Raw genomic sequence first — 27825 nt, 5'->3', positions numbered from 1 at the left:
TTTAGGCATTCCACTGTGGGATTCACCTTGCTCTCGCTTCACATGCTAACCAATCATCTAAAAGGATAAGTAGGACCAGTGGTTTTTGTCTCAAGCTTTCAGAAACAAATATTTCAAGAAACCCCCTAATAATGGAAATTCAGGATCTGCAACCCCCTTCTCCATACTTTTCTAAAAAATCCGTTCTCTTAACTAGTTTTAAGCTTTCAACATCTTTCATTCAGAGAAAATAGAACTGACCATAAAATGGTCAAATAACTTACACAATCTAGCATACCTGCTATGCAAAAAATGTGTCCAGGACTGTCTAATCTAAGGATTGGCTGTACCAGTCATATTGAAATAATGTTCAGCCAAAAACAGGCTTCAGGTCACAATTTTCTTGCATCTACTCCACAAGGGTCCACTCAGTTTACATGTTGTGCTATAAAAAAAAAACTCTTATTCAAAGTATTTTATTGAAATAAAGTAAGAGCAAAAAAACTATAACTTTTGGGCTAAAATGTGTGCTATGTTACTGATCCTTGCGTTACCAAACAAGGCTAATTGTCCACTGGGGGATAATATATAGTCCAAGTTCATGGTATGTTTGCTATTATCTAAATCAGCCACCTGGGAGTGGAGAGGGATTAGAACCCCTGTCAGTTTTTATTGCTGTATGCTCCCTTGTTAGGGAGATTCACCCACTCTCCCGTTTACCATTATCATTGAAAGTAAAGGAAAATCCCAAATTTTGGGTTGTCCCCAGAAAAGTAATATAGGGAATAAATCTTCCAATATGGACACTAGTTCTGGTGACCTGTGGGGCCCCAAGGGATTCCCTTCATTTGCAAGGATTTCCTCACTTCTGGTTTTGGCTACAGGAAGTGAAGGTAAATCTCCCCAATGGGGCACAGATGGTATTAAAAACAAAAAAACAACCTGACAGGGGTTATAACTTTCCCTTACGCTATTAAAAATTAAAAAAAAAAAGTTTTGCCTATAGTTCTGCTTTAAAAAAGAGAGAGCAGGCAGTAAGGTAGGGGCAAAAGACAGTGGGCAGGAACACAATCAGAAAAAAAGCAGGAAAGCAGCGCGCACATAGGGGTACACAGCAGATCATGCAACCAAGGCAAACACTCACCCCTCTAAAGAACTAGACAACAATATAGCACTTAACAGTAAAGGGCAGCTAGTGGAGCTTGCAGGCTTGGAATCTGAGTCTGCATGCCCAGTGTAACACTGCCTTAAGCCACGTATAGATACTCCCATCCATGATTATTATGTTCAACGTTCAGCAAAACTTCTAGTCCAGGGGTAGGCAACCCCCGGCACTGGTGCCGCAAGCGGCACGCGAAGCCTCTTGTCAGCACTTGACTCCCTCCCCATCAGCAGAGCAGCGCAGGGAATTGTCAGTGAGACACTAAAGCACTCCAATTTCAGAATTCCCCACACCTGCACTGAGGGGGAGGCACCGTGCCCCCACACATTGTAAAAGATGGGAAACATTGTTTGGTTCTCTAACTTTGATGTAGCTATGATTGTCCGCTTTTGTGATGAGAAGAGATTGGGTGCAGTTCTGCTGGGGGGGGGGGGGGTTCCTGTTTCCAGGACGACAACAACTGTCATTGGCTATTGCTAAAGCCAATCACAGTCCTGCTAGTCCCACCCACCATCTGGAGGAAGATGACAATCTCAGAAAGAAGGGATTTCACTGATTGAAAAAAAACATAATCAGGTGACAGTTTGTGGAATTACTGTTGAGCTTATGGGAACTTGGCTGAAATTTTTCCTGAACCTTTGCGTCACTTACTACTAAACCCCTCTGCACTCTCTGTCCCTTTAAGCCACAGACAGTATTCTACGCAATGAAAATCAAACCCAACTTTTGCTGGGGCGCAGAGCACCCCACTTTTTCTCAGCTGCGGGGGCCCAACTTTTCATCCTGTACACAGGCCCCCTGCTTTCAGAAAATACCCCCGATCTGAGATCATCATTGAGCATCCATTTCAGATGCTTGTATGTGACATCACATACCTTCTATACATCACATACAAGCGCGTGGGTTGGATGCAAGAGGTGGATCAGCAGGATGAGTTTACCAGTAGGCCTGCTTGCATCAAGGGACAGGGGCTACTAAAATGAAGAAACACTCACCAGCTATAGTTCCTGATCTAGGCATTGAGCTGTTTGCCATAATGTGCATTAACATACAAACATTAGGCTGAAAGCAAAGCAGCCATAATGGAAAGGCTATTACACTGTACAGTACAATATACAAATTTAAATGTATTCACCTACCTGACTGTGTACAGATTCAGTGTCATCCCCAAGCCCCTGTTTTGTATTTTCAGGTTTTCCGGCATCCTGTTCAGTCTGTTTCACGTGTTTTCCTAGCGTCATACCAGCAGCGGTCGTTATTGGTGGACTAGACATGTTGTCGGTCTGGGTGAAGGATGACACTGCAAATGCTTTAGGATCTACTGTACTGACTGTTTGGACTTCTCGGTTTGTCTGCCCCAAAGAAGGTTGTTCTTCTACATTCAACTCCTGCGAATCATTAGCTACATTTTGAATGTTCCTTGGAGCTTCTTTCTGGATATGTTGTTCACCTTCCTCCAAGCTATGCTCAGTTTCCATGGCTTCATCCTCCTGATCACATGATAAGTCCTGGATAGAATGCCCCGAGGTAGTCTGGTGATCCCTATCCTGCTCACGCATTTCTTTTATATGTTGCGAAGCCACAGATGCGCCATCTTTTTCCTTGTTGGAGAAGTGGAAGGGACTTCCTCTACAATGACCACAAATAAGAACTTAATTCACCGTACAAGTACAGCCTGAGGAAGTCATGATACATGCAGTATATACAAGCAATGCATGTTTGTACTTTGTTTCATAAAGAGCCTAATATGATATCCCAACCTTCCAGCATCAGCTTTGATAAGCCCCCAACAAACCTACTCCCTATCTAATAGAATGAGCAATTATATATTTTATATATACGCACGCACACGCACACACACACACACACACACACACACACACACACACACACACACACACACACACTCTACATTAATTTACATCCATAAGAAATAGTGCAAAATTAAACAGGAATCCATTTTGCAATGTCTTAATACAATGAAATACAATTTGGTTCATTTGTTTCTGTAGTGCTTTTTCACACCATGGACATTAGGTGTTAAAAAAACTGCAACACCTCCAAAGAACACCAAGTTTAAATTGGCTTGCTTTGTGTCTATCAGAAGGTTAGATCCCATAAGGGAAGATAACTTTCAAGTGCACAGACTAGCTATAAGCAGGGCCTATAATTAGGACTCTATTGTACACATAAAAAATAATAAAAGAAAGTAGAGCGGAACGATTAATCGTTGAAAAAAATCGTGATCTCGATTTAACCCCCGTCACTATCTTAAACCAGCATTTCCATGATTCATGTAACAAGTGCAGAGCCTGCTAAGAGCAGTCAAATTAAAAAAAAAAAAAAAAAGGTGCAGTGTTGACATCACGCCAGATGAGCAAGAGATCAGCTACATAGTTACATAGTAGGTGAGGTTGAAAAAAAAAAACAAAAAAAAAAAAACACACAAGTCCAACCTATGTGTGTGATTATATGTCAGTATTACATTGTATACCCCTGTATGTTGTGGTCGTTCAAGTGCTTATCTAAGAGTTTCTTGAAACCATCAATGCCCCCCCCCCGCGCTGAGACCACCGCCTGTGGAAGGGAATTCCACTTCCTTGCTGCTCTTACAGTAAAGAACCCTCTACGTAGTTTAAGGTTAAACCTCTTTTCTTCTAATTTTAATGAGAGGCCACGAGTCTTGTTAAACTCCCTTCTGCTAAAAAGTTGTATCCCTATTGTGGGGTCACCAGTATGGTATTTGTATATTGAAATCATATCCCCTCTCAAGCGTCTCTTCTCCAGAGAGAATAAGTTCAGTGCTCGCAACCTTTCCTCATAATGGATATCCTCCAGACCCTTTATTAGCTTTGTTGCCCTTCTTTGTACTCGCTCCATTTCCAGTACATCCTTCCTGAGGACTGGTGCCCAGAACTGGACAGCATACTCCACGTGCGGCCGGACCAGACCGGGAGAATTATCGATTTATCTCTGGAGTTGATCCCCTTTTTAATGCCAATATTCTGTTTGATTTGTAAGCAGCAGCTTGGCATTGCATGCCATTGCTGAGCCTATCATCTACTAGGACCCCCAGGTCCTTTTCCATCCTAGATTCCCCCAGAGGTTCTCCTCCCAGTGTATAGATTGCATTCATATTTTTGCCACCCAAATGCATTATTTGACATTTTTCTACATTGAACCTCATTTGCCATGTAGTTTCCCACCTCATTCATTTGTTCAGATCTTTTTGCAAGGTTTCCACATCCTGCGGAGAAGTTATTGCCCTGCTTAGCTTAGTATCGTCCGCAAATCATCCGCAAATCCAGAGGTCGTTCATGTACAAATTAAACAGGATTGGTCCCAGCACAGAACCCTGGGTGAACCCCCCTACCCACCCCTGACCATTCCGAGTATTCCCCATTTATCACCACCCTCTGAACTGGCCCTTGTAGCCAGTTTTCAATCCATGAACTCACCCTATGGTCCATGCCAACTGACCTTATTTTGTAAAGTAAACGTTTATGAGGAACTGTGTCAAATGCTTTTGCAAAATCCAGATACACCACGTCTACAGGCCTTCCTTTATCTAGATGGCAACTCACCTCTTCATAGAAGGTTAATAGATTAGTTTGGCAAGAACGATTCTTCATGAATCCATGCTGATTACTGCTAATGATACCGTTCTCATTACTAAAATCTTGTATATAATCCCTTATCATCCCCTCCAAGAGTTTACATACTATTGATGTTAGGCTAACTGGTTTGTAATTCCCAGGGATGTATTTTGGGCCCTTTTTAAATATTGGTGCTACATTGGCTTTTCTCCAATCAGGTGGTACCATTCCAGGCAGTAGACGGTCAGTAAAAATTAGGCACAATGGTCTGGCAATTACTTGACTGAGTTCCCCAAGTACCCTTGGGTGCAAGCCATTTGGTCCCGGTGATTTATTAATGTTAGGTTTCCCAAATTTTAATTCTGTCATCTGTTAACCATGGAGGTGCTTTCTGTGATGTGTCATGAGGATAAACCATTACAGTTTTGGTTACTGAAGCCCCCGATTCCCTCATGAAGACTGAGGAGAAGAAAACATTCAATACCTTCTCCATCTCCCCTCTCTCCTGAAGTCACAGCTGTGTGTGTCCATTCAGACACAAAAGCCCGACTTAGCCCCGCCCCCTCCCCCCCCCCCCAAAGGCTAGCTGACTGACAGCGGGGGAGCCAATGGCGCCACTACTGTGTCTCAGCCAATCAGGTAGGAGAATCTGGACGGCTGAGACACTTGTGGACATCGTGAACAGAGAGGGACCTTAGGTAAGTGTTAGGGGGCTGCTGCACACAGAATGCTTTTTATCTTAATGCATAGCGTGCATTAAGATAAAAAAAACCTTCTGACTTTACAACCACTTTAAGTATCAGTATATTTTACTAGACAATTACTTAGAACCCCCAAACATTATATTATATATATTTTTTTTTAGCAGAGACCCTAGAGAATAAAATTGTGGTCGTTGCAATACTTTATGTCACACTGTATTTGCGCAGCAGTCTTCCAAATGCAATTTTTTGGAGAAAAGAAAAACACTTTAATGAATAAAGAAAAAAAAAAGCCAGCCAATTTTTTTGTATAATGTGAAAGATGTTACGCTGAGGATCGTAAAACATAATTCTAAGCAAGAAAATTGTGATGCTCATTATATCCAGAATCGTGCAGCTCCAATAGAAAGGCAATTGAAGTGCATTAGTAAAACGTATAATAAAAAGGAAAAGGTTACAAGGGCTGCAACACAATTTAAGGCAAATAACTGTTTGATGCAAGAACAGGCTAAAGACTGTTTTAAAGCCAACGTATAATACAGATGTTCCTAATTGAAAATTTAGAATAGCTGAAAAATTGTTTTTGTGAAACAAAAAAGGTATCAACCCTTACCTAACAGGAGTTGTAGGCACATTGTGACCTCTGCTCTCCTCTTCTCGATGGACTTCACACACACGTACAAACACAGAAGGGGAATTCTCTGTGCTGTGGTAAAAAAACAAATAGAAATACTTAATGATGTCAATGGTGTGATTAATATTAAGTTAAATGTAACAAAGACCCTCCAAGGTCACTGGCTACTGTGTCCATAAAAAAAAAAAAAGAAAAGAAATAAATAATAAATATAAATATATATACACACACATACATACATACACACATATATACATTTATTTATTTGGTACACCTGTTCAATTGCTTGGTAACACAAATTGCTAATAAGACAATCACACGGCAGCAACTCATGCGTTTAGGCATCTAGATGTGGCGAAGGTGACTTACTGAATTTAAAACAGAGCATCAGAATGGGGAAGAAAGTATTTAAGTGACTTTGAACGTGGCATTGTTGTTGGTGCCAGATGGTCTGAGTATTTCAAAAACTACTGATCACCTGGGATTTTCACGCACAATCTCTAGGGTTTACAGAGAATGGTTCGAAAAAGAGAAAATATCCAGTGAGTGGCAGTTATGCGTCATTAGAATCTTGCAGAAGACAGGGTGGAAGGACTTCCATGATTACAGAGCCCGATTTCCAGGCCACCAACCCAGGGACAACCTGGTCCTCTGTGCCAAATGAATTGGTCTGTGGAAGGACTGGCCTGACTTGTTGCAGATGTCTGGAGTGAAACTGGGCAAATGGAACTGCCTCAAAAGGATGCTACCATTAGACACCACACTCCCATGTAAAATGTGGAGAGTTGGATGACTCCTGGACTTGATCCTTTAAAGTTTTACCTGAGGGAGAGTCCAGCAACAATTTCTCAGTGTTCATGATCTACCCAAAAGGCTTTGATGTCTGGATGGTCAAGGCAGCATACAAATGATTGGCGCTGCCCACTTGAACTGTAGAACAGCTTGATTTGGGGTCCTTTCACACTGGGGTGGTTTTCAGGCGCTATTGCGCTAATAATAGCACCTGCAAACCGACCCGAAAGTGCCGCTGCTTTGATTCCAGTGTGAATGCCCTGAGGGCTTTCACACTGGAGCGGTGCGCTAGCAGGACTGGAAAAAAAAGTCCTGTTAGCAGCATCTTCGGAGGGGTGAAGTAGCGGAGTGTATACCGCTCCTTCACCGCTCCTGCCCATTGAAATCAATGGGACGGCGCGGCTATACCGCCGGCAAAGCACCTCTGCAGAGGCGCTTTACGGTGTTTTTTTACCCTTTCTCGGCCGCTTACTATAGCGGCGCTTTACCGCCGACGCCGCCCCCGAGTGAAAGGGCCCTTATTCACTTTTTGCTATAATAAATATCCCTAAATTTAAAAAAAAAAAAAAAAAAAATGTTTCCTCATTTTAGGCAGATATGTATTCTTCTACATATTTTTTGAAAAAAAAAAAAAAAAAAGTTGCAATAAGCGTATATTGATTGGTTTGCGCAAAAGTTATAGTGTCTACAAAATAGATTTTTGTTTGGACTGCAACATTGCGGCGGACAGATCGGACATTTTTGACACCTTTTTGGGACCATTGACATTTATACAGCAATCAGAGCTATAAATAGCCACTGATTACGGTATAAATGTCACTGGCAAAGAAGGGGTTAACACTAGGGGCCGATCAAAAGGTTAAATGTGTTCCCATAGTGTGTTCTAACTGTGGGGGGGACGGGACTGCCTGGGGGAGGAGACTGATTGGTGTTCCTATATACTAGGAACACACGATCTGTCTCCTCTCCCCCGTCAGAACGTGGAATTGTGTGTTTACACACATAGATCCTCGTTCTGGCTCGGTCAGGAGCGATCGCATGTGCCCCGGCGGACATCGCTCAGTACCGTGGCGGGCGCGCGCGCCCCATACCCCTTAAAGCGGCCGCCGTACAGCTACAGCGATTTGTGCAGGGGAACCATTCTGCCGCCGTCAAACGGCAGGCGGTCGGCAAGCGGTTAAAATATACAGTCTCAATTTGTTTTTGGGGTTTTTTATTGAAAACCCCCAAGCTGTGGCATTAACCCACGTCATGCATTTAGTCTCCCCTTGTATCTCAAGAATGCAATTTACATTACATGAATTCAAAGACAACACATTTTTGCTTTTTCTATAGGTCCAATGTATTCATTTATACATAGATTTTTGCTCTAAAGGGCTTTTAGTCTAACTGCTTTACATAGAAACAAGAATGCATTACCTGGCAACTTCTCCAGCAACAGCAGCTGTTCCATTTGTCCTCTCAGCAGCAGCAGGTTCTGAACATGCAAATATGAGGAGGCACATAAAGCAAGTTAATAAGAAATTCAGACATTATTAATATAAACTTAATACCCACATTGTCTTATAAAATACACTTCAAAAAGTGACTGTCACATGTGAAGTACAATCACGTGTTACAGGACAAACGAAAGAAATACAGGAAACACTTTCTACTATAAAAATTCATGCCGACATTACAGAAAAATCAGTCATGAAAAATCTGAGGTCTCGTCTACCTAAAAAGTATACTTTCAGTGAAAGCTGCAAGACAAAAAGACCAGTAGATCCAGACATAGGCAGCTAAAAGGGGAATTTTACTTTCATTAGAACAAAATTATATAGCATATAAAATTGCCACACAAAGCCCTTATGTAATTTATTGTTACCCATTTCAATTTGAAGTCACTGAAATTTCTACAATTGTCAAAAAATGTAATGCAATATGCAACCTGGAGGCATTCTGTACTAAGCTTCTGTATGGATCGCACCCTGGAAGTGTCATTTCACGATTGTGTGATTGGCTCACTGATTTTCTTGGCATTCTGAACTAAGATTCAATTTTCAAGATTCAATCAAAATTTTAGGCATACTCTGCAATTGGAGTTTCCTTTTATTGGGATACTTCCAAGGGTTAAAGTGGAAGTAAACATCCATCAATTGTTTGTACCTATAGGTAAGTTTATAAAGCTTACCTGTAGGTACTGTAAATATCTCCTAAAACATGCACCATTTAGGAGATATTTACTGTATATGCAGCCGATGACGTCATCAGCACATGCGCTCTGAAGGAACGGCCACCTGTGCCATACCTTCAAAGCCCTGTGCAGTGACCGGCAGTTACCACGCGCATTCGCGAGATTGACGTCACGTGGCTCCTGTCAGTCACACAGCCGGAGTCTGTGGACCGGGAAGGAAGACAGGTGAAGATGGAACGCAGCCTCCAGCAGGGACAACAAGGGTTTCATTTGCAGTCAAGTTTCACATAATGTGCTAGTATGCGATGCATACTGGCACGTTATGCCTTTACTTTGCAGGTAAAACACAACTCCACTTTTGTTGAGAAAAGAAACATTTCCACATTCACCTCTGGGTGATCGTTGTACATTGCAAGGTTTTTGACAAACTTTCCTGCAGATCCTACCTTTTGTTATTTTGAAGAAATCCCTGTGTGTTTATCTGTGTCCATGTGAGAAAGTGAATCTATATGGGAGTGTTTCATAATCCTCAACCAGCTGCAGCACCTTCAGGGCACTAATGAAGAAAGCTGCTGGGTCTGCACCCCCTTTAGAACTGATTTCCTATTGGAGTGTCTCACGCATTTTTGTTGCAGGGGATGCCTGAAATCCAACTTGTATCTTAATGTAGACTTAAGATGTAGAGGAAAATCGGTGAGCCAATCACACAAGCAAGAAATTATGTTTCTGGGGGGCGTTCTGTATACATTCTGTGTACAGAACACCTCCAGGTAGCCATATTGCAATGCATTTTCGTAAAACATCAGCGGCTGCAGATTGAAAAGGAAAGGTAATTTTTAACAACATTCAATTACAATATGACTTGCGCCGCAACTGCATATGCTATATTTTTTATTTGCTTTTTTTTCCCCCAACAAAAGTGGAGTTAACCTTTTAAAGTGGTGGTAAAAGGTTTTTTACCCTAATGCAGGTTACCTTTTAAATAGCTCCCCCCCCCCCCCCCCCCCCCCAATACTCACCTGAGCTCAATCTCAATCCAGCGCTATGCACGTCTGCTGTAGCTCTTCTCCCCTCTCCCCCATCTTACAAGCTTGGCTGAGAGCAGTGAGCGCCATTGGCTCCTGTTACTGTCAGTTAAAACCTGTGAGCAGAGAGCTGGGGGGGGCGGAGCCGAGCCAGGCTGTGTCACTCCATAGGAAGTGGTTTCTTATGGGGGTACTCGGCAAGGAGGGGGGGAGGAGCCAGGAGTGCCGATGGAGGACACCAGAAAAGGAGGATCAACCATTGCACGGAGCAGGCAAGTATGACATGTTTAAAATAAAAATTAAAGCTTTACAACCACTTTAATCACTTCTAAAGGGACTCAGGCAGTGCAACTTTCCTCATTAGAACACTGATCTTTGATCTAGCTTTTGGTTAATGGTAACCTCTCTTTATGACTTTTTGTTAATCATATGCACAGTTTGAAGTGCTCAGGTTTGTGATAGGTCTACTATAACCCTAAAAATAGGAGGCAGATGAGTAACGCTGGCAGCATGTGGCCCAATTCTGACACAATGGATCAATTTTGAACTTGCACTTAACTGGTAGTACTGCAGCTAGATATGTACAATAGATCCCCCAAAAACACAAAATAAAATTAATCTTGCGGTTATGCACGGATTTGTCTTGTACAAACAGCACAGCGTACTTAAGCACGAAAGCTAGCAAAATATGAAAACTTGTACAGATCATTACACTACAGGGATATTTAATGAATACTGGAGCAAACAGAGCCGTTGTCCTTAGCAGCCAGATTGGGCATTTAATTTTTGTTTGCTATAAGGCCCCTTTCACACTGGGGCGGTTTGCAGGCGCTATTGCGCTAAAAATAGCACCTGCAAACTGACCTGAAAGTGCTGCTGCTTTGTCTCCAATGTGAAAGCTCAAAGGGCTTTCACACTGGAGCGGTGCGCTGGCAGGACGGGAAAAAAAGTCCTGCTAGCAGCATCTTTGGAGCGGTGAAGGAGCTGTGTGTGTATACCGCTCCTCCACATCGAAATCAATGGGACACCACGGCAATACCGCCGGCAAAGCGCCTGCAGAGGCTCTTTGCGGTGGTTTTTAACCCTTTCTCGGCCACTAGCGGGGGGGGGGGGGGGGGGGGGCGGTTGGGTGGTAAAACTGCCCCGCTAGCGGCCGAATACCGACGGTAAATCGTCGCTAACAATAGCGGCGTTTTACCGCCGACGTCGCCCCCGTCCCAGTGTGAAAGGGGCCTTAGCGATAGTTGTACCTTTCAATTAGTGTTCTTTATTCTACATTCTAAAACAGAACCTGGTTGCTTCAAGTAACTGCCCTTTTTTCATCATCTCCAGTTTTCATGAATCGGCCCCTCAGGCTGTCCTGAGAAGTGCATTTTATTCTTTTATTTGGCTTCTTACTTTCCAAGTTAAACTGTGGAGCCCCATCGCTCTCCTCATTTACGGGTGTGATAAGTTTCATTCTCAGACACAGCTTTCCATCACCATCAGAGGCAGATCCAGAACTTCCCCTTTCGCTTTCCTCAGACACATCTGTGGTCACCATGGCACTCTCAACTGTGACATTGTTGGTTGCCACCGTGCTCTCAGCTGTAACATCACTGGTTGCCAGGGTGCTGTCTGGACAGCCTCCAACCACTGAAACAGCAGAAATTCAACATTTTCAAGTAAAAAACAAAAAATAAAAATAAAAACTTTTTTGGTAAAAGCCCAAATCTCATTTTCTTTTAGAGCAGTGGTCATCAACCCTGTCCTCATGGCCCAGTAACAGGCCAGGTTTATGTATTACCTTGGGGGATGCAGACTAGAATACTGCAATCACTGAGCAGCAAATGATATCACCTGTGATGTATTTCAGTTATCATGCAAACCTGGCCTGTTAGTGGGCCCTGAGGACAGGGTTGATGACCACTGCTTTAGAATATAATCTTAAATGAATGCAGTTGAACAGAGGAAGTAAGAAAGGGAATAAAAGTTACCAGAAAGTTTGAAATACAACAAAAAACAGGTGCTGCTCAAGGCTCCAACAGGTCCTCTTGTATGGCAAACCACTAGGAGTGCCGACAAGGACATAGCTCAAAAAATGTGAAATGCTTATAAAAACATGCAATATATTATTCAAGGTGGTTGTAAAGGCAGGTTTTTTATCTTAATGCAATCTATGTATCAAGATAAAAGCCTTCTGTGTGCAGCAGTCCCCCGAATACTTACCTGAGGTCCATCTAGATCCAGCGATGTTGCACGAGAGACTCGGCTGTCCAGGACTCCCCTCCCCACTGGCTGAGACAGCAGCGTGGCACCATTGGCTCCCACTGCTGTCAAAGTCAGTGAGCCAATAAGGAGAAAAAGGTGTGGGGGTGGGGCCACGGCTCTGTGTCTGAATGGACACCAGGAGCTGCGCCATGGCTCGGTGCTTGCTTGCTGTGCGGGCAGGAGGAAAGGGCCAGGAGCACCGAAGAGGGACCCGAGAAGAGGAGGATCTGGGCTGCTCTGTGCAAAAATCACTACACAGAGCAGGTAACTATGACATGTTTGTTATTTTTAATGAAAAAAAATAAACAAAACTTTAATATCACTTTAAAAAGATAAGTTCATCTTCCTTTTGGAAATGTTTCAAAAGTGAACTTATCCTTTAAACCCCAGTTCTGGGCTATTTTTTTAAAACTTTCTCTGAGAGATAAAATATCTTCTTGAATCCTGAGGTTTCCCCCCACATTACTTTTTCCCAAAGACTGAAGGACAGACCAGTGCCATGGCCCCTCCCCATAAAGGAGCATCTCTACAACGCCCTGTACTCTGTGTATTGAGAGAGTGGCACTGATGTCATGTGTGCAGCACTGCTGTCTACATCATCCAGGACAGCCCATTGTCAGGAAAGGATCGAAGAGAAAAAGAGGACTAAACAGGTAATGTGTCTAGCTAAGAGACAGAAAATAAGTAAAAATAACTGGGGAAGACTCAAGGGGAAAGGCAGGGGGGAGGGTTAACAGGAGGGAGTTGGGTGCTTTGAGTTATATTATTATGGCGCATTTATTCTACCATCAGCATGTTAAGAAATATTAACACAAGTGCACTTTTATTTTGCTATTCTGCCCTAATATTTTATCCACCCACAATTAAAAATGTAACGCGTTAAGCTGACCATACACTGTTCCTTTGAGAAACGAGTTGGAGGAACATGTTCCTTTTACAGAAGTCGATCAAACGGTTGACTTCTGTTGAGCAGAAACTGCCACACACTGACCAAAATTTGGTTGGTCCCTGCTGAACAAGCCGAATTTCAGTAAATGTATGGCCAGCTTAAGAAACAGAAGATCAAAGATATAACATATGACAGAATCGCCACCACTGCTCTAGAAACCGACCAGCTAATCTGCTTAAATAAAAACCAGACCCTGCACATTATACATACTCCCTCAAGTATGTTTTCCTTTAGAGATAAAAGAACATTTTTTTTCTGGGACTGTCCTCTACATTTACAATTTCAAGTATGCTGTACAGAAGCCATCTTTATTTCATGTGCTATGAAGGAGAGAATCACACTGGAGAATCGAAACATTCAGTCCTTGATCACACCAATAAAAGGCTTATGTGGTGGATTTAAAGAAAACCTGCATTCTGTGTGCCTTACAGAAACACCAAAAAGTATTATAGTATAGTATAGTATTTAAAAAAATTGTAGACCTGCAACGAAAACTCACCGATTGGGGTACTATGCCTTCTTGGTCCCCGTTTCAACTGACCAATCATTGGAGGGGTAACAGAGCTTACCGGCTGAATAAGGTCCCCTTCCTTTGGCAAGGTAAAGTGGAATGGTGTTTCTGGAAGTATAAAATGGTCGTTGAGACATAAAAAATGAAGACTCTGCGAGCTTTTACTAGACACAGTTTGGGATTTCAGTCATAGCTGACAATAAAGATGCCTCGGAAACTTCACGTATCTGTCTTTGTGGAAGTTACCCACATCGTCAGACTATTAATTCCTAAAACAATCTTCCCATAAGATTATATATATGCACATAACACATTTACCTGCAAAACCCTTCCTTCTGTAGACATCTAAAAGCCCTGAGACTGCTGCGTCCCGCCATCCTGGATATCATGTCAGCAGTCCCAGTAGACTCAAAGCTGCACTCAAGCGACACTCTGCATAGAGTCTATAGTGTTCCCATTTGCGCCAACCCCAGGTGTTATGTAAAGAGTGGAGTTGGAGATGCAGAGCCAACATGGACAGAAATTACAGAGCTACGCTAGGGAATTTGCACCTTCTGTAGTAGTGTTAGTTTTCTAGCACGTTTATGGAAAGAAAACGAATACACTGCAAGTGAGCATTTAAAATACTTGCTTTTTCTTGCATTTTTTTTTTAAGTTGGTGACAGGATCTAATTATAACAGACTGAAATATTCATTCAATTAAACATGCAACAAGCTGTGTTGCCCATAGCAACCAGATTCTTTGTTTAATTTTCCCAAAATGACAAAAGATACATGAAGGCTCGGGTCACACTGCTGCAACCTGATGGGTTTTACTTCCTCTTTGTTCCCCTGCAAAGTAAAAGCATAATGGGCTAGTATGCATTGCATATGGCACCACCCAATTGGACAGTGATTAGTTCATAGGGTCCAGGGATCCAAGGGGATTCATGTAGTGAACCGAAGTGAGAGACACTCCAAAGTGAATCTGATGTCCCTGGGTGAAGCCTATAAGGGCACGGCCATCACACGCCCACCAACGTCACGTAGGTGTGCACTGCAGGAGGGAGGCATCCTTGGCTGGGTGGAGAGCTGCCCAGTGTCGGTGCCAATAGTGTTGGTGGGCGTGTGAAGGCCGTGCCCTTATAGGCTTCACCCGGGGATGTCAGATTCACTTTGGCGTGTAGTCTCTCACTTCGGATCCTATGAACTAAATATATATATATATATATATATATATATATATATATATATATATATATATATATATATATACACACATACATACACACACACACATTTTTTCAGAAGTCCTTCATTGATGGTCTCAGCACTTATGGTCACTCTGACTACTTAAATTTCTTGAACTCTGTCTCCCCTGAATGATTTTCGTGCTGGATAGCAGGCCACTCACACCACTTCAGCTTCCAGTGGAGATGCCCCCCTTTGGGAGTCCCCGATCTACAGTGCCACACTTATTATACAGTCAACCTTGTAAGTATGGTAGAGAGTGGGTTTTTATACTTGGTTTTATTTAAGTTTATTTATGATTTTTCTTTTTTTCCTTGGGTAGGATCAGACCATACATCAACTCCTATTATATTTTTTATTGAACTCGCGCACATGCTTCTGAAGAGTGTATCAATCCACGAAATGCATAGAGCTATTATATGCTGTGTCCCTATGACTCAATTGATATGTCAGTATGTATAAATTTTAACATAAATCGTTTATAATCATGTGGTAACCCGTCTATATTGTATGTATAGATGTACATTTTTATGAATTGTACCTATTATTTTAATTGTAGTGGATATATAATAATTCATTATGCGTTTGTATGTTAATTTATATAATAAACTGAATTCTTTATACCTACGTGCTTTATTCAAAGTCCCAATCCCCTTTCCCCTCCTTTTTGACATATAGATAGGGATGGAGGCAATTGACCTTACCAGGTCACCGCTTCATATAAAGTCCCACTGGTTCTCCTTTTTCTTATTGAGAAGGCCTGCTATAGGTTTTCCACATTATGTAAAGAAATAGTTTTGCTTATAGCAGAACATTTCTGGTACCCTTAGGAGGAGGTCTGATTTTCAAAAGTCCTTAGTTTTCTCTACGTAAGCAGAGAAGACTCTCACCATAGCCAAGGTGAGCCAAGAAACTTGTTCAGAAGATGGAGAATGATAGGATGTTGGAAAAATCGATTCCATAATAAAAATTTAATTCAATGGCAATTTATTTCATGCAGAAAGGAAACCAAGAAAGGCTTTGCAATAAGGTAATGCACAAAGTACGATAGATCTCCAACACCCTTCTGGACAATATTATGGCCCAAGAATTACCGTTGAATCAAGAGATTCAAAAGACTATCACTGTACCACTGGAAAGTCCCATCTAGGAACAAAAACGTTTGAAGGGAACTTGCTCAAAGAGACACATGGTATATGAATGAATTTGGTGAAATACCAAAAACACACGTTCATATCAGGCATTCGAACGTCAGATTTTTTACATGTTTGTTCTAGGGCAGTGAATCACCAAACACAGAATGAATGACAAAGACAGCCTTGCACCTTACAAGCAGGTAAGCAATGGTAGCTCTAAATTCCTGTCCTGATGTGTATTAAATGCCAGTGAGTTTTTTTAGAGCCGAAAAGATGGAGATTATGGTCTTGATGGAAAAGGTGATCAAGCCGGTGTCAAAAAGCTAACTTTTGAAAGCCCAAAAGCTCAATCCATTAAAAAAAAAAAAGAAAATTACTTAGATAGTTTTAAGAGTAGTTTGGGTTATCTCATAATTCCATTTTAAGGTGCTCATGGACTGCTTCAATTTGCTGCATGAAATTGTTCTTTAATAAAATTAAGAAACAAATCAAAGAGTAGCATGCATTAACAACCAACCAATCTGTCCAAGCTATACTGTTATGTTTTAAAAGTTATTAACCTCCCTGACGGTATTCCTGAGTGTGGCTCAGGGTGGATTTTCAGTACCAAAAGCGGTAACCCAGAGCCACATTCGGGATCGCATCGCAGGATCCAAGTACAGCTTACTTACCTCGTCTCCAGGATCCTGCGATGTCTCCCTGCAGTGTGCGGCGGCTGTGTCTCCGCTTGATTCATCAGAGCCGGGCTCCGTTCCCTGCGAACGTTGCTATGCACGGGGACAGAGCATGGCGCCAAATTCAAAAAGTGAAACACACACAATACATGCAGTACACTGTAATCTTACAGATTACAATACTGTATGAAATAATTTCACATCCCTTTTGTCCCTATTGGTTTCTCCAGTGTCCTGCATGCAGTTTTAGATTATAAATACTGTTCTTTCTGCCTGGAAACTGGAGATTGTCCATAGCAACCCAAACCGTCCCTTTACATCAAAAGCGGTTTTAGACCAGTTAGAAAACAGATAATAAATTAAAATCACTTGCAGAATTGAGAGATAGTGATTTGTGGGGAAATTCGTCAAACACGGAAAGTAATGACAGCGACAATTCTGCAACTGAGCAAATTTCAGTGTTTTTGATCCGATTACATAATTTTTTATTATTTGTTATAATAAGAGTTAATTATATAGAGTTAATTATATTATAATTTATACCGGGGATGTCTACTAGACTCTTGTTTGGACAGATTTAAGGGAGTTATTTCTAAGAATTACAGGCCTACAATATAAAAACGCCAAATTTCTATGCAAAAGAATTGTACCGCTTCGAGCTATACATTGTGGTTGAGCTCCAGCTTTAAAAGGGGTTGTAAACCCTTGTGGTTTTTTAATTCAATGCATTCTATGCATTGAGGTGAAAAACCTCTTGTAGTGCACCAGCCCCCCAGAGCCCCCCCTTTTACTTAGCTGAGCCCGATCGTTCCTGCGCTGGAGAAGAGCACACCCGCTCCAGCCGCTGTCTTGGGTCCTGATTGGATAGATTGATAGCAGCGCAGCCATTGGCTCCCCCTGCAGTCAATCAAATCCAATGATGTGGGAGCCGAGGGGCAGAGCCGAGTCCTGCTGTCTGTGTGAATGGACGCAGCAGCAGGGCATGGGAGCGTGCCCACACGGGTGCCCCGAGGGAGCGCACTTCTCCGACAGGGCACTCAAGAAGAGGAGGAGCCAGGAGCGCTGCTGAGGGACCCCAGAAGAGACGTATTGGGGCCCCTCTGTGCAAAACCAACTGCACAGAGGAGGCAAGTATGACATGTTTGTTTGTTGTTTAAAATACATGAACCTTTAGTTATCCTTTAATGCGACCCAAAGGGTCACTTATATGTGAACTATACCCATCGGTTTATATGTGTGTTACATACAAGTGACCTTGTACTGACAAGGATACTTTAAAGAGGAGCTCCAGGCGCCTTCAGAAAAAAAAAAATTTTAAAAAGTCAGCAGCTACAAATAATGCCGGCCCTATCCTACTGGCACATGCACAAAGCAAACCGCACTTTGTGAATGGGCCAGCTGCGGGGGAAGGAGGGGGCCGAACTAAAATGACACTAAGGGCTGTTTTTAGTGCATCAACCCCCACTGTAATGATTGATATATATATATATATATATATATATATATATATATATATATATATATATATATATATATATATATATATATATATATATTTTTTTTTTTTTTTTTTTTATTTAATTTTCTCTTCTCTCTTTATTAATTTTTTTTTTTTTTTTTCACTTACCGCTGGAGCTTTCACATATACTACGTGTCGATTGTTCTCCTGTTTTCTCCTGGAACTCTGAATCCCCTCCATGTGCCTCATCCTCACAAGAAGCAACAGATGTATCAGGTGTACATTTATTAAATGACAAAGGAAAAGCGTTGGCGTTGTTCTCCATTCTCAGCTGTACAGCCTGCGGATGCTCTTTCTGGACGGAAGAAGTTTCAGGATTCCTATCTAAGTCTTTCTGAACATTAATACTAACAATTGGAACATCTTTATCTGTGCTGTGAGGTTCTAACACTTTCAAATCCTCAGACATACTTGTTTTGTTTTGTGGAGCCTCACATGGATTTTGCAGAGCACACACAGCTGGCTCCTTCACTTCTGTTACAGAAAGCTCTGCTTTCTTCTTTTGTCCAGAGTCAGGCACATCTTTTGCTAGGGTAGGCTCTTGTTGATTACTATCTGCCAACTCTTGAGTCTCCTCTATTACAATAACACTACAGATTTCATTTGCTTGTTTTGTATTAGATCCACACAAGTTATTTCCATGAAGGTCCTCTTTAACATCTGGTACTGCTACAACTACTGGTAGCTTCTGTTCTGCTTGTAACGTTAGATCAGCATTTTCTGTGCCCTGTAGTTTTTGTGCATTAGGGCATACTGGCACTGGGTCTTTTCCAGAGGGCATCACATTTTGTTTAAGCGTATCCGCTTTACATTCTTTCTTTTCACTAGGCACTGGATACTGCTGAGTTTCTTTCTCCATGATATCCATATCAACTGGCTCTTTCAGAAGGGCACATTGCTGTTGGTTTGGGTCTGGTAACTTGTCTTCTTTAGTTGCAAGAAAATCATTGCTTGTGGACGGAAGGTTTGAACTCTGCTGTGGAGGGTTCACAGAAATGTTACAATCAACAGCTAAAGGCACGACACAGTCGGACTTCACATTATCTGGGCTGTCATCTACTTGACAAACGTGCTCAGATTTGCCCAAAACATCTTTGGCAGAATCTGAATAATTCGCTTTTTCAGCATTCTGATCAGCGCTTGATTTATCTATGTGTAATTCTTTAGTAGGTGTGGTTGGAGATTTGTTACATTCAGGCATTTCAGTTTGCGCAGGAATATTTTCAACTGTGGGTACTACACAAGGGCTAGTCTCCATGTCCATAGCAGCATCGTTTTCATTTTCTGACTGCAGCACTTCTTTTTGACCTTCAACAGGCTTTGGTAACCTTTCTGGAGAGGGTGCTTCTTGGTCCACTTCCATTGCTTCTTCATTGTTTACTGGTTCCACATCCTCTTTGCAAGGATGCTGAGTCTCGGACAGAGCTAAATTTAGGTTTCCCTCTTTTTCATGCTCACTTTCGGTTACCATATAATCCTCACTGTCCTTCTGACATGGAGTTTCAGGAACTTCCTCTACATCATCGGACACACTTTCAACAACTACAGTTGATTTTTGTTCTGATGTGTGTTGGTCTAAAATGCTTAAAGAAGCATCGGAATTTAACGATGGCACTAAGATTGCATGACTTTCAGAACCGCTTGGAGTGGTGATACAATCAACATCTTTATTATCATTTTTATCACTCAAGTCAACACATACAAATGAGGAGAGTTTACGGTTTGTAGGTGGTTCTCCTTTATTTTCCAGGAGCGCTGCTTCACAAACAGTTTGGTTTTCTTGATCTAATGAAGGGTGACTAGTTTCTTCGGCCACTTCAATTTGAGTAGCCCCACTATCTTCTCCTTCACAAGTATGGTCCATCTCTAGGAGTTGACTAGGTTCGCTTGTGGATAGCAGTAAATTACATTCATCTGTTACATCTCCCTCAGTAGGTTTCAGGTCTTCAGAAAGTTCAAGCTTTAGATCTGAAGCTTTTTGATCCTCTTCACCCTTTGGGAATTGGGGGGGCTGATCTCTGGAAGGAGAATCTTCAAGACTTGGAGTTGGTATGAAAACATCCTGTAAAATAGTTGCAAAACATTTGTTGACCTGTATACCAAACACATCTTTTTACTTACAAAATAATAAATGGGCAAATAGACCAAGAAATTATATCTTAAAGCGAAGTTCCACCCAAAAGTGAAACTTCCGCTTTAAGGACTCCTCACTCCCTTACATGCCACATTTGACATGTAATTTTTTTTGGGGGGGCATCTAGGCAACTCGAGCAGAAGTTCTCCCCCCCACTCCCTCCCTGCAATCTTCTGGGACACGTCACAGGTCCTAGAAGATTTCCGGGCCATTGAGGAAGCACAGCGTGACTCACGCATTGCGCATCCAGCTGTGAAGCCGCAAGTCGTCACAGCCGGGTGCCCACACTTGTGATGCCGGCTCCTTAGAGAACCAAGGGCTCAAGCGGCCGCATCACTGGACAGGTGAGTGTGTGCTTATTAGAAGTCTTAGCAGCTACCCTCTGTTCTCAGCTGCATAAGGGAGAAGAAACAGCAGTACACTGGTTTTCCCAGTGACTGGCTGTGCAGGGGGTATGTGTCAGCACAAGTCTAATCAAGAAGAGCAAGCCACGTTCTCAGCACAAGTATGTATCAACACTTTAAATAGTCAAAAGGTAGACAACTCATATAAGTGAAAAGAATCGTGCTTGTAGAGGCATGTAAGCTCCACTGGTTATGCAATCCTGGATAATCCCAGTGGGTGTCTATGGAACCAGGAACAAGCTGGTGGCTGCACTGGTTGCATCCGGTGCTTCCTACATCTCGGGCTAGCAGGCAGAAAGGGCACCTATTCTGCCTGCTAACCAGGTAGTGAAGTCCTCCCCTCCATTTATAGAAATCTACTAACACTGTAGGAAGCGCCAGAAGCCACCAGGGCATCCGCCAGCTTGTTTTCTAGTTCCAAAGACACCCATGGAATCACCTGGGACTGCATAACCAGCTGAGCTTACATGCCACTACAATCACGATTCTTTTCACTTATGTGTTGCCTCCCTTTAACTTAAAGTGTCAATACATACGTCACTTAGAAGTGCTGCTCTATTTTCCTTGTTGTTCACAGAGTCAGCTCTAGCTCTATCGAACTGGCTGCTTCATAGTGCTGAGACCCTTTGGAGTTCCCATTCAGAGACTTTGTTTAAATTATGGACATTTGATGCAATTGAATATAGCCCATGTGACCCTAAGGACTCTCCTCTGAGTGCACCAAATATTGATCTTCGTGAGTTCTCAACACAGCCAGAAAACTGACCACGCTGTACTCTCATAGCTAATGTGGTCAGTTTTTAATAGGAAAGCAGAGGGACTGGCAGGAACACCAGGGATTTCCCACAAAGGAAGCAATACAAAGAGAGCAGGATACTCTTTCATACAAGAACATAGTATAGCAGGCACATATCAGGAATATGAAATATTGGGTTTACAACTGCTTTAAAGCATCAAGATTAGAAAAGTTAGCCATTAATTACAAATTAAATCTACAGCATTTTTGTGAACAAACTGGTAAAACACACACTAGAATAATTACAAACATCCCAAAAGGAAAAAAAAAAAAAAAAACAAAAAAAAAAATAAAACACAATCTCTAGAGCAGCAGCTTGAGAAATAGCTCCATAGAAATCTATAGGGTTCGACTGTGCACTTAGCAGCCAGAGACAACAATTCTGGAAGCCCAGAGTGATCTTATTTTAAGCTGTATAAAAAAGGTTAGACCAAAAAAAAAAAAAAAGGTAAAGCAGTAGAAGAAATTAAGATGTCCTAATTCACAGGACACCAAGCTAAACCCACCGTTTCCTGGTCAAGGCCAACCTCCTCTGAAAATATTACCCAAGTCAACAGTTCTAGTAATGTGGCTAGTCCTGGTGCTCAGCCTGCATAGCCTATTTACAATTTGAGCCAGGATAACACCTGGAGCTGTGCCACCCCTCTGGACCTGGAGAGTGTTCGGCAACAAGCACACTCTGGTCTTGAAAAGTACCATAATCCATAGCTCATTCCAAAGTCAGGTTGAGGAAAGGCTGATCCTGACAGCTGCATATAGAGCCCGGTTCAGCAGTGATGCAGCAGGAATCCCAATTAAAGAATGAAGTATCAGTTAGCAAAACTTATTCGACGTTTCTAAGCTGGCCAAAAAATTGAGGCATGCTGGGAGTAGGAGGGTTTATAATTGGGGGTCTCACAGTTTGTTTGCCAGTGCCCAATCCTCCCATAGGCCACAGTATAACCCAACAGTCTTTGGAATTCCTTGTCCCTCAATAGATGTGAAAGAAATAGAATTTTAGCAAAGGGGGAGTTATGCTTTAATTGTAGAGAAGTGTTAAGCTATTCAAATACTACCACATCAAGACAGAAGCACAAGAAACTTACATGGGAGAACTCTGGCTGTGAGGGAACAGCAAGGGACCCTGGCGCAAATGTTGGAGCACTTTGGCAAACTGGAGTGGATACTTGAGGCACAGGGACAAGGGGGCAGCTCTTGGATCCTATAGCTTCTTCCGGGGGCTGCATGGCCACTTCTGTCTTATTTGAGGGTTCTGAGACTTCCATGTCTTCAACTAGAAAATAAATATGCATAGAAGTGGTAATATAAAATATGCATAAGTAGTCTGCAAAATATTAAGAAACTCACTCCATAAATGACTTATCCTTTTTAACGTTCCTAGAGATCACAGAGGCATCTGTAGAACTACTACAAATATAGTTTATCCAAAATGTTCTGCCCAGGGGATCAACTTTCTTTTCTTTTTGCAGCCAGTCCATAGAAACTTACCAAAGGGACCTCAACTCCGAATACTCAAGCCGTGTCAACTGCCTCTAATCCTCATTTCTATTGCTGTATTCGGCGTCCTAAGAGCCATCTTCTTTTAGTCACCACTTGTAACTCGTGACCACTGATGAGCAGGCCAAGGAAACCAAGTGGTAAAGTGCAAGCATCACTCAACACAGACCAAAAGGACCTCTACAAGATTTTTATTCAATTACCAACATTGCATGGTACATGGTTTTTTGTTTTGGGAGAAAAACCTCACTATAATACTTCCAAACCAAAATTAGCTGCAAGGAAGAGCCTGCGCTCCAGTACGTCGGGAGGAAAAACTGATCAGAAATGAAGCCTTGTAACTTGATGTGTAAATAGACAAGGATGACGAGATGAATCAGACAGATGATTACCTTCTCCTTCAGGCTGCCCTGTGGGGGAGCTGGGAACAATGATGGGAGTAGGTTGGATATCATCTGGGGAGGGAGAAGCAAGGTCTGTGGGAACTCTACAAGAGGAAAGGAAAAATACATGCATACTAGTTATCCAGATAATTAATATATCACATGCGCTGAGTTTCACCTCATTCATTAACCTCTTCACACCTAAGAGTAAAACAAATCCTAATGCCCAAGCACAATTTTGCAACTTTGGCATGTGTTAGTAAAACTGTACATATCATCACAACTACTGTGTACATCAAGGTGAATTATACCCTGTTTTTTTTTTCAGGACAAATTGGGCTTTCATTTGGTGGTAAATGGTTATAGATATCTCCAGTTTTATTTTTTTTATTATGAAAGGAAAACTGTCCCAAAATAGAAAAAGAAAAAACACAAACATTTATTGTTAAATGTGGCTACATTTCTTGTTACTACCATAACCTACCACCAAAGAACAACCCAAAATAAATTCACCTGTTCCCGACTAACGCAGCAATATCACGTGTGTATGTTTGTTTGTACCAGTAGTGCAGCTAGGGCTGGGAGATTTTCCAAAAAAAAATCTGCGATTTTCTTAAAAAAAAAAAAAAAAAAAAAAAAAAAAACTGGATTCACGATACGAATCGAGTTTTTTTTTTTGTTTTTTTTGGACACCGCGTCGGTCCTGGGGAGCTGCAGGCAGGAGTTTTTAGGCGAGGCCGCGGCTTCGGCCTAGTCTGTGGCATCCGGCCTCGCGGACTAGGCCAAAGCCGCGGACTAGGCCGAAGCTATAGCGATCAGGTGACCCAGAATGGGGAGTTCCAGGTCCTGATCGTTAGTATGGGGCCCAGGGCTCTCGGTGAGACCCCGGTCTCTGTGATGGGAGCATGCTGTGCGGCTTGCTCCCAGCACAAAGGGAGATACGCAAATGTGCGGTCCCATGAAAAGAAGCCCAGTGCAGTGGTGCGTCAGGGTCAAGGGGTCAATGACAAAATTAATTTATTTTCACTTCACCTCATTTATTAAAAGGCAAGGCAAAAAAGAACAACAAAAGCATGCAGTACATCTCTTCAATACATGCACATTTCCTTCAGTTGTATCTCTTGCAAAGACCCTGCAAGGACAGAAAAAACCCGCTAATGTGCCAGAAATGCGCTTGGCTCTTAATTTGAAACAGGCAACACACAGTACTTTTCTGGTGTCAGCCCTGTCTATTTTCTTTTGCTAAACTACTCAGCCGTGCATACTTCGTCATCTCCAAAGTGTAGGCACAATTTACACGTAGTCCTGAGAACTTGCAGGGCTAAACAGGCAATCTGAGAGAACACTGGCCGAGAGCAAACCGATAAAAAAGGGCGGCTCTGTATTTCTGCCAAGATCAAAATGTTTATTTTATTTTTTTTTATTTCAATGGTATAGTTAAAGCCAAACTATTGGCAATGAAAGAAATATCCTGCATTGGATGTGCTGATGCAAAGGACAGTCCACTGCCAAACTGTGGAGGAACAGAGGATCAGAAGTGTTTCTCCTCTACTCTAGATAAAATAAGCAATAAACTCTTGCAGTGCAGACATAGCCCCACTGCAAGGGATCATTTAAAATTTACCAGGGTTGGGCTTTAAACAGAACAGAAAAAAAAAGTTCATTGTTAGGGTTTACATATACTTTACACTAGGTTTTTAAATATTCACTTTGAACATGCTCTACTCTGTTAAAGTGTCACTAAACCCACGTCCAAAAAAAAAAAAAAAAAAAAAAAAAAAAAAAAAAAAAAAAAAGGGGGAGGTCAATAAATAGTGTATTACATGCTGTTCAGACCCACTCAGTCACTACGAGATTCATTTTCTGTATTCTGCAAAAACAAAAAAAAAAAAAAAAAAAAACTAGTTGATCTGGCTGTTCTCTATCTCCACCCTTCTGTTCATGTCCCTAATTCAGCTAGGGATTTTGCAGAGCAGTGTTGGCAACTCTGCACATGCTCAATTTTCCGTGAGTTTCTATCCTGAGCATTTCTTCCCCATCACATCTGAGCAGCCCATGTGACTATAGAGTCACACATGTGGATGTGTACACAGTGGTAATTGACAGCCCACTCCCCCCCCCCATGCCCACCAACCAGCTAAACACAATGGGGGTGGGATATTACATGTGGATTGATGGAGGCTTCACCCCCCTCTTAGTCTAAGACACAGGCTGGAGGGGCGAGACATGGCCTGTGAATGTAACATGGTGTTACTGTTTGGCAATAACACCATGTTATTGCCAAACATTATAAAAATGTGATTTAAAATACATATTTGTATGACGATTTATAACAGTTTTATATTGTTTATTTTTACTCTGTAGCCAAAGGCTATTTTTTTATTTTGATTTTGAACATGTGACCAGCAGCAGAGGACTAGAGGCTCCTCCTGCTTATGTTTCCCTGCAGACAGGCTGGAAAAGAGCTGGGTCATGTGGACAGCTGTATTTCGATTAGAGAAGAAGGTATGTTTTGTTTTTGTGTTTTTTTTTTAATTAAAATAGATACAGTGCCATCATCCATATACAGAAATAGAAGGGACAGTGAAAATTAAACTGTGTAAAATATCAACCCCGCCATATACATTGTGTGGTAAAATAAAAATGCCAACTAGAATGACTTACTCTGAGACACTGACAGATGCAAGGCTGGTCTGTCCAGAGAACTGCAGGAGGCGCAGGCTTTCAGCAGGTGTAGAGACAATCTTGGATACATTAGGACTGACAGATTCATCTACAAAAGAAGATAATTTACATAGTTCTTAATGCAGACCCAAGGCATAAAAATGAATAAATCAATTATTATACTCATATTCTGTAACAAGAAAAACACCCAAGAGTTTGGTGGTAACATATTGCTCATGTCAGCGCCAAGCTCATTTTAACCACTTGACCTCCAAAAGATTTCCCCCCCTTCATGACCAGGCAATTTTTTGCTATACGGCACTGCTTTACTTTAACTGACAATTGCGCGGTCATATGTTGTTGTACCCAAATAAAATGTATGTCCTTTTTTTCCACAAATAGAGCTTTCTTTTTATGGTATTTGATCACCACGTGTTTTTCTTTTCCCGCTATAAAACAGAGACCAACAACTATGTTCCTCTAGACTTCCTCTCCCTCTGCAATGCTGATAGGGTTGAGCGCCACTTGCAGTGGAGAAAATAGACTGCAACTGCCTACATGTGCAAGTACTTAAAAGAAAACACATACAAACTGGTATCCTGCCTAGATCAACAAACACTGGCTATAAAGTACTATATATGACAAAAAGACAAAGTAACCCCTTATGTTTCAATATTGAGGGTTAAAACCCTTGCAGACCCAAACATTATCAATTAATGTGGAATCGGGCCTGGTATAGATCTATTCCTTCCATGAATTTAGAAGCAAACAAAAAACCTTATATGGTTTATTTGACACAGCATATCAGATCAGATAATAATAAGAAAATGGCTGAGCTTTTGAAAGTAGATTTCCCAGACATCCTTTTTTTTATTTTTTACATGCTCTCAAAAGTGCACAAATAAGTAAAAGACCCTCCTGGTCACCCCATTACTTGTGGACAAGAGTCACTTACAGAACACATTGGTGAAAATATAACATTATTATATAGCATATATAGACCATATTTTGCAAACTTTTGTAATTCGTTTTCTTATATGAGAGACACCATTTGACGCTGCTAAATGACATACAAAAGTACCGGAGAACACTCTTACTCACTATGGACATTGAGGCTCTATACTCTTCAATACCGCACCAAAAAGGCCTACAGGTAGTTGAGGGCGCTTCAGGCCAGAACCATGCACAAAAAAAAATAAAAAATAAAATTAAAAAAAGTCATAGTAAATTTGTTGCTGAGCTTTGGATTTATTATTTTGATAAGACACTTTTTGTCAAGCCCAGGGCACTGCTAAAGACAAATGAATGTGCCCCAGCTTATGCCAATATGTATTTTTCAAATTGGAAGAGATGGCTGGTTGATGGGGGGACATAGTTGGTGTACCTTTCCAAGATCCTTTCCTGGTTTAGGTACATTGATAATGTCCTCATTCTCATTGTTCTTTGCCACAGGTACCAGGTACTGGGCTATAATTCCTTGCTCCAGAAGCCCTGAGAGGGCAGCATGAAGATCTTCTAAATTGTGCAGTGATACAGGCAGAACTGGAGACAGAGCTGAACTCTAGCTTGTAATCCCCGTAAGCCACATTCCTTACCCAAGCATCCGATATGCT

General features: G+C 41.8%; 1 protein-coding gene across 5 annotated transcripts in view; it reads right to left on the bottom strand.

The window, feature by feature from the left end:
• The window catches only part of TP53BP1 (tumor protein p53 binding protein 1), a 173562-nt gene that overhangs the window by 38551 nt on the left and 107186 nt on the right, over window positions 1-27825 (bottom strand). For 4 of the 5 annotated variants that reach the window (XM_073618551.1, XM_073618553.1, XM_073618554.1 and 1 more), the window contains exons 9-17: window positions 26213-26321; window positions 23558-23652; window positions 22754-22941; window positions 18443-20396; window positions 13764-13883; window positions 11464-11700; window positions 8284-8341; window positions 6052-6144; window positions 2281-2770 (exon numbers count right to left, since the gene is read on the bottom strand). In XM_073618551.1, coding sequence (XP_073474652.1) covers window positions 2281-2770; window positions 6052-6144; window positions 8284-8341; window positions 11464-11700; window positions 13764-13883; window positions 18443-20396; window positions 22754-22941; window positions 23558-23652; window positions 26213-26321 — 3344 coding nt within the window. The remainder of the gene's footprint in view (window positions 1-2280; window positions 2771-6051; window positions 6145-8283; window positions 8342-11463; window positions 11701-13763; window positions 13884-18442; window positions 20397-22753; window positions 22942-23557; window positions 23653-26212; window positions 26322-27825) is intronic. The other variant, XM_073618555.1, reaches the window with a different exon arrangement.

This window comes from Aquarana catesbeiana, linkage group LG03, assembly GCF_042186555.1.
Source record: "Aquarana catesbeiana isolate 2022-GZ linkage group LG03, ASM4218655v1, whole genome shotgun sequence".
NCBI classification, from domain to species: Eukaryota; Metazoa; Chordata; class Amphibia; order Anura; family Ranidae; genus Aquarana; species Aquarana catesbeiana.
The sequence above is the reverse complement of the archived record's forward strand: the minus strand, read 5'-3'. Positions and strand labels throughout refer to the sequence as shown.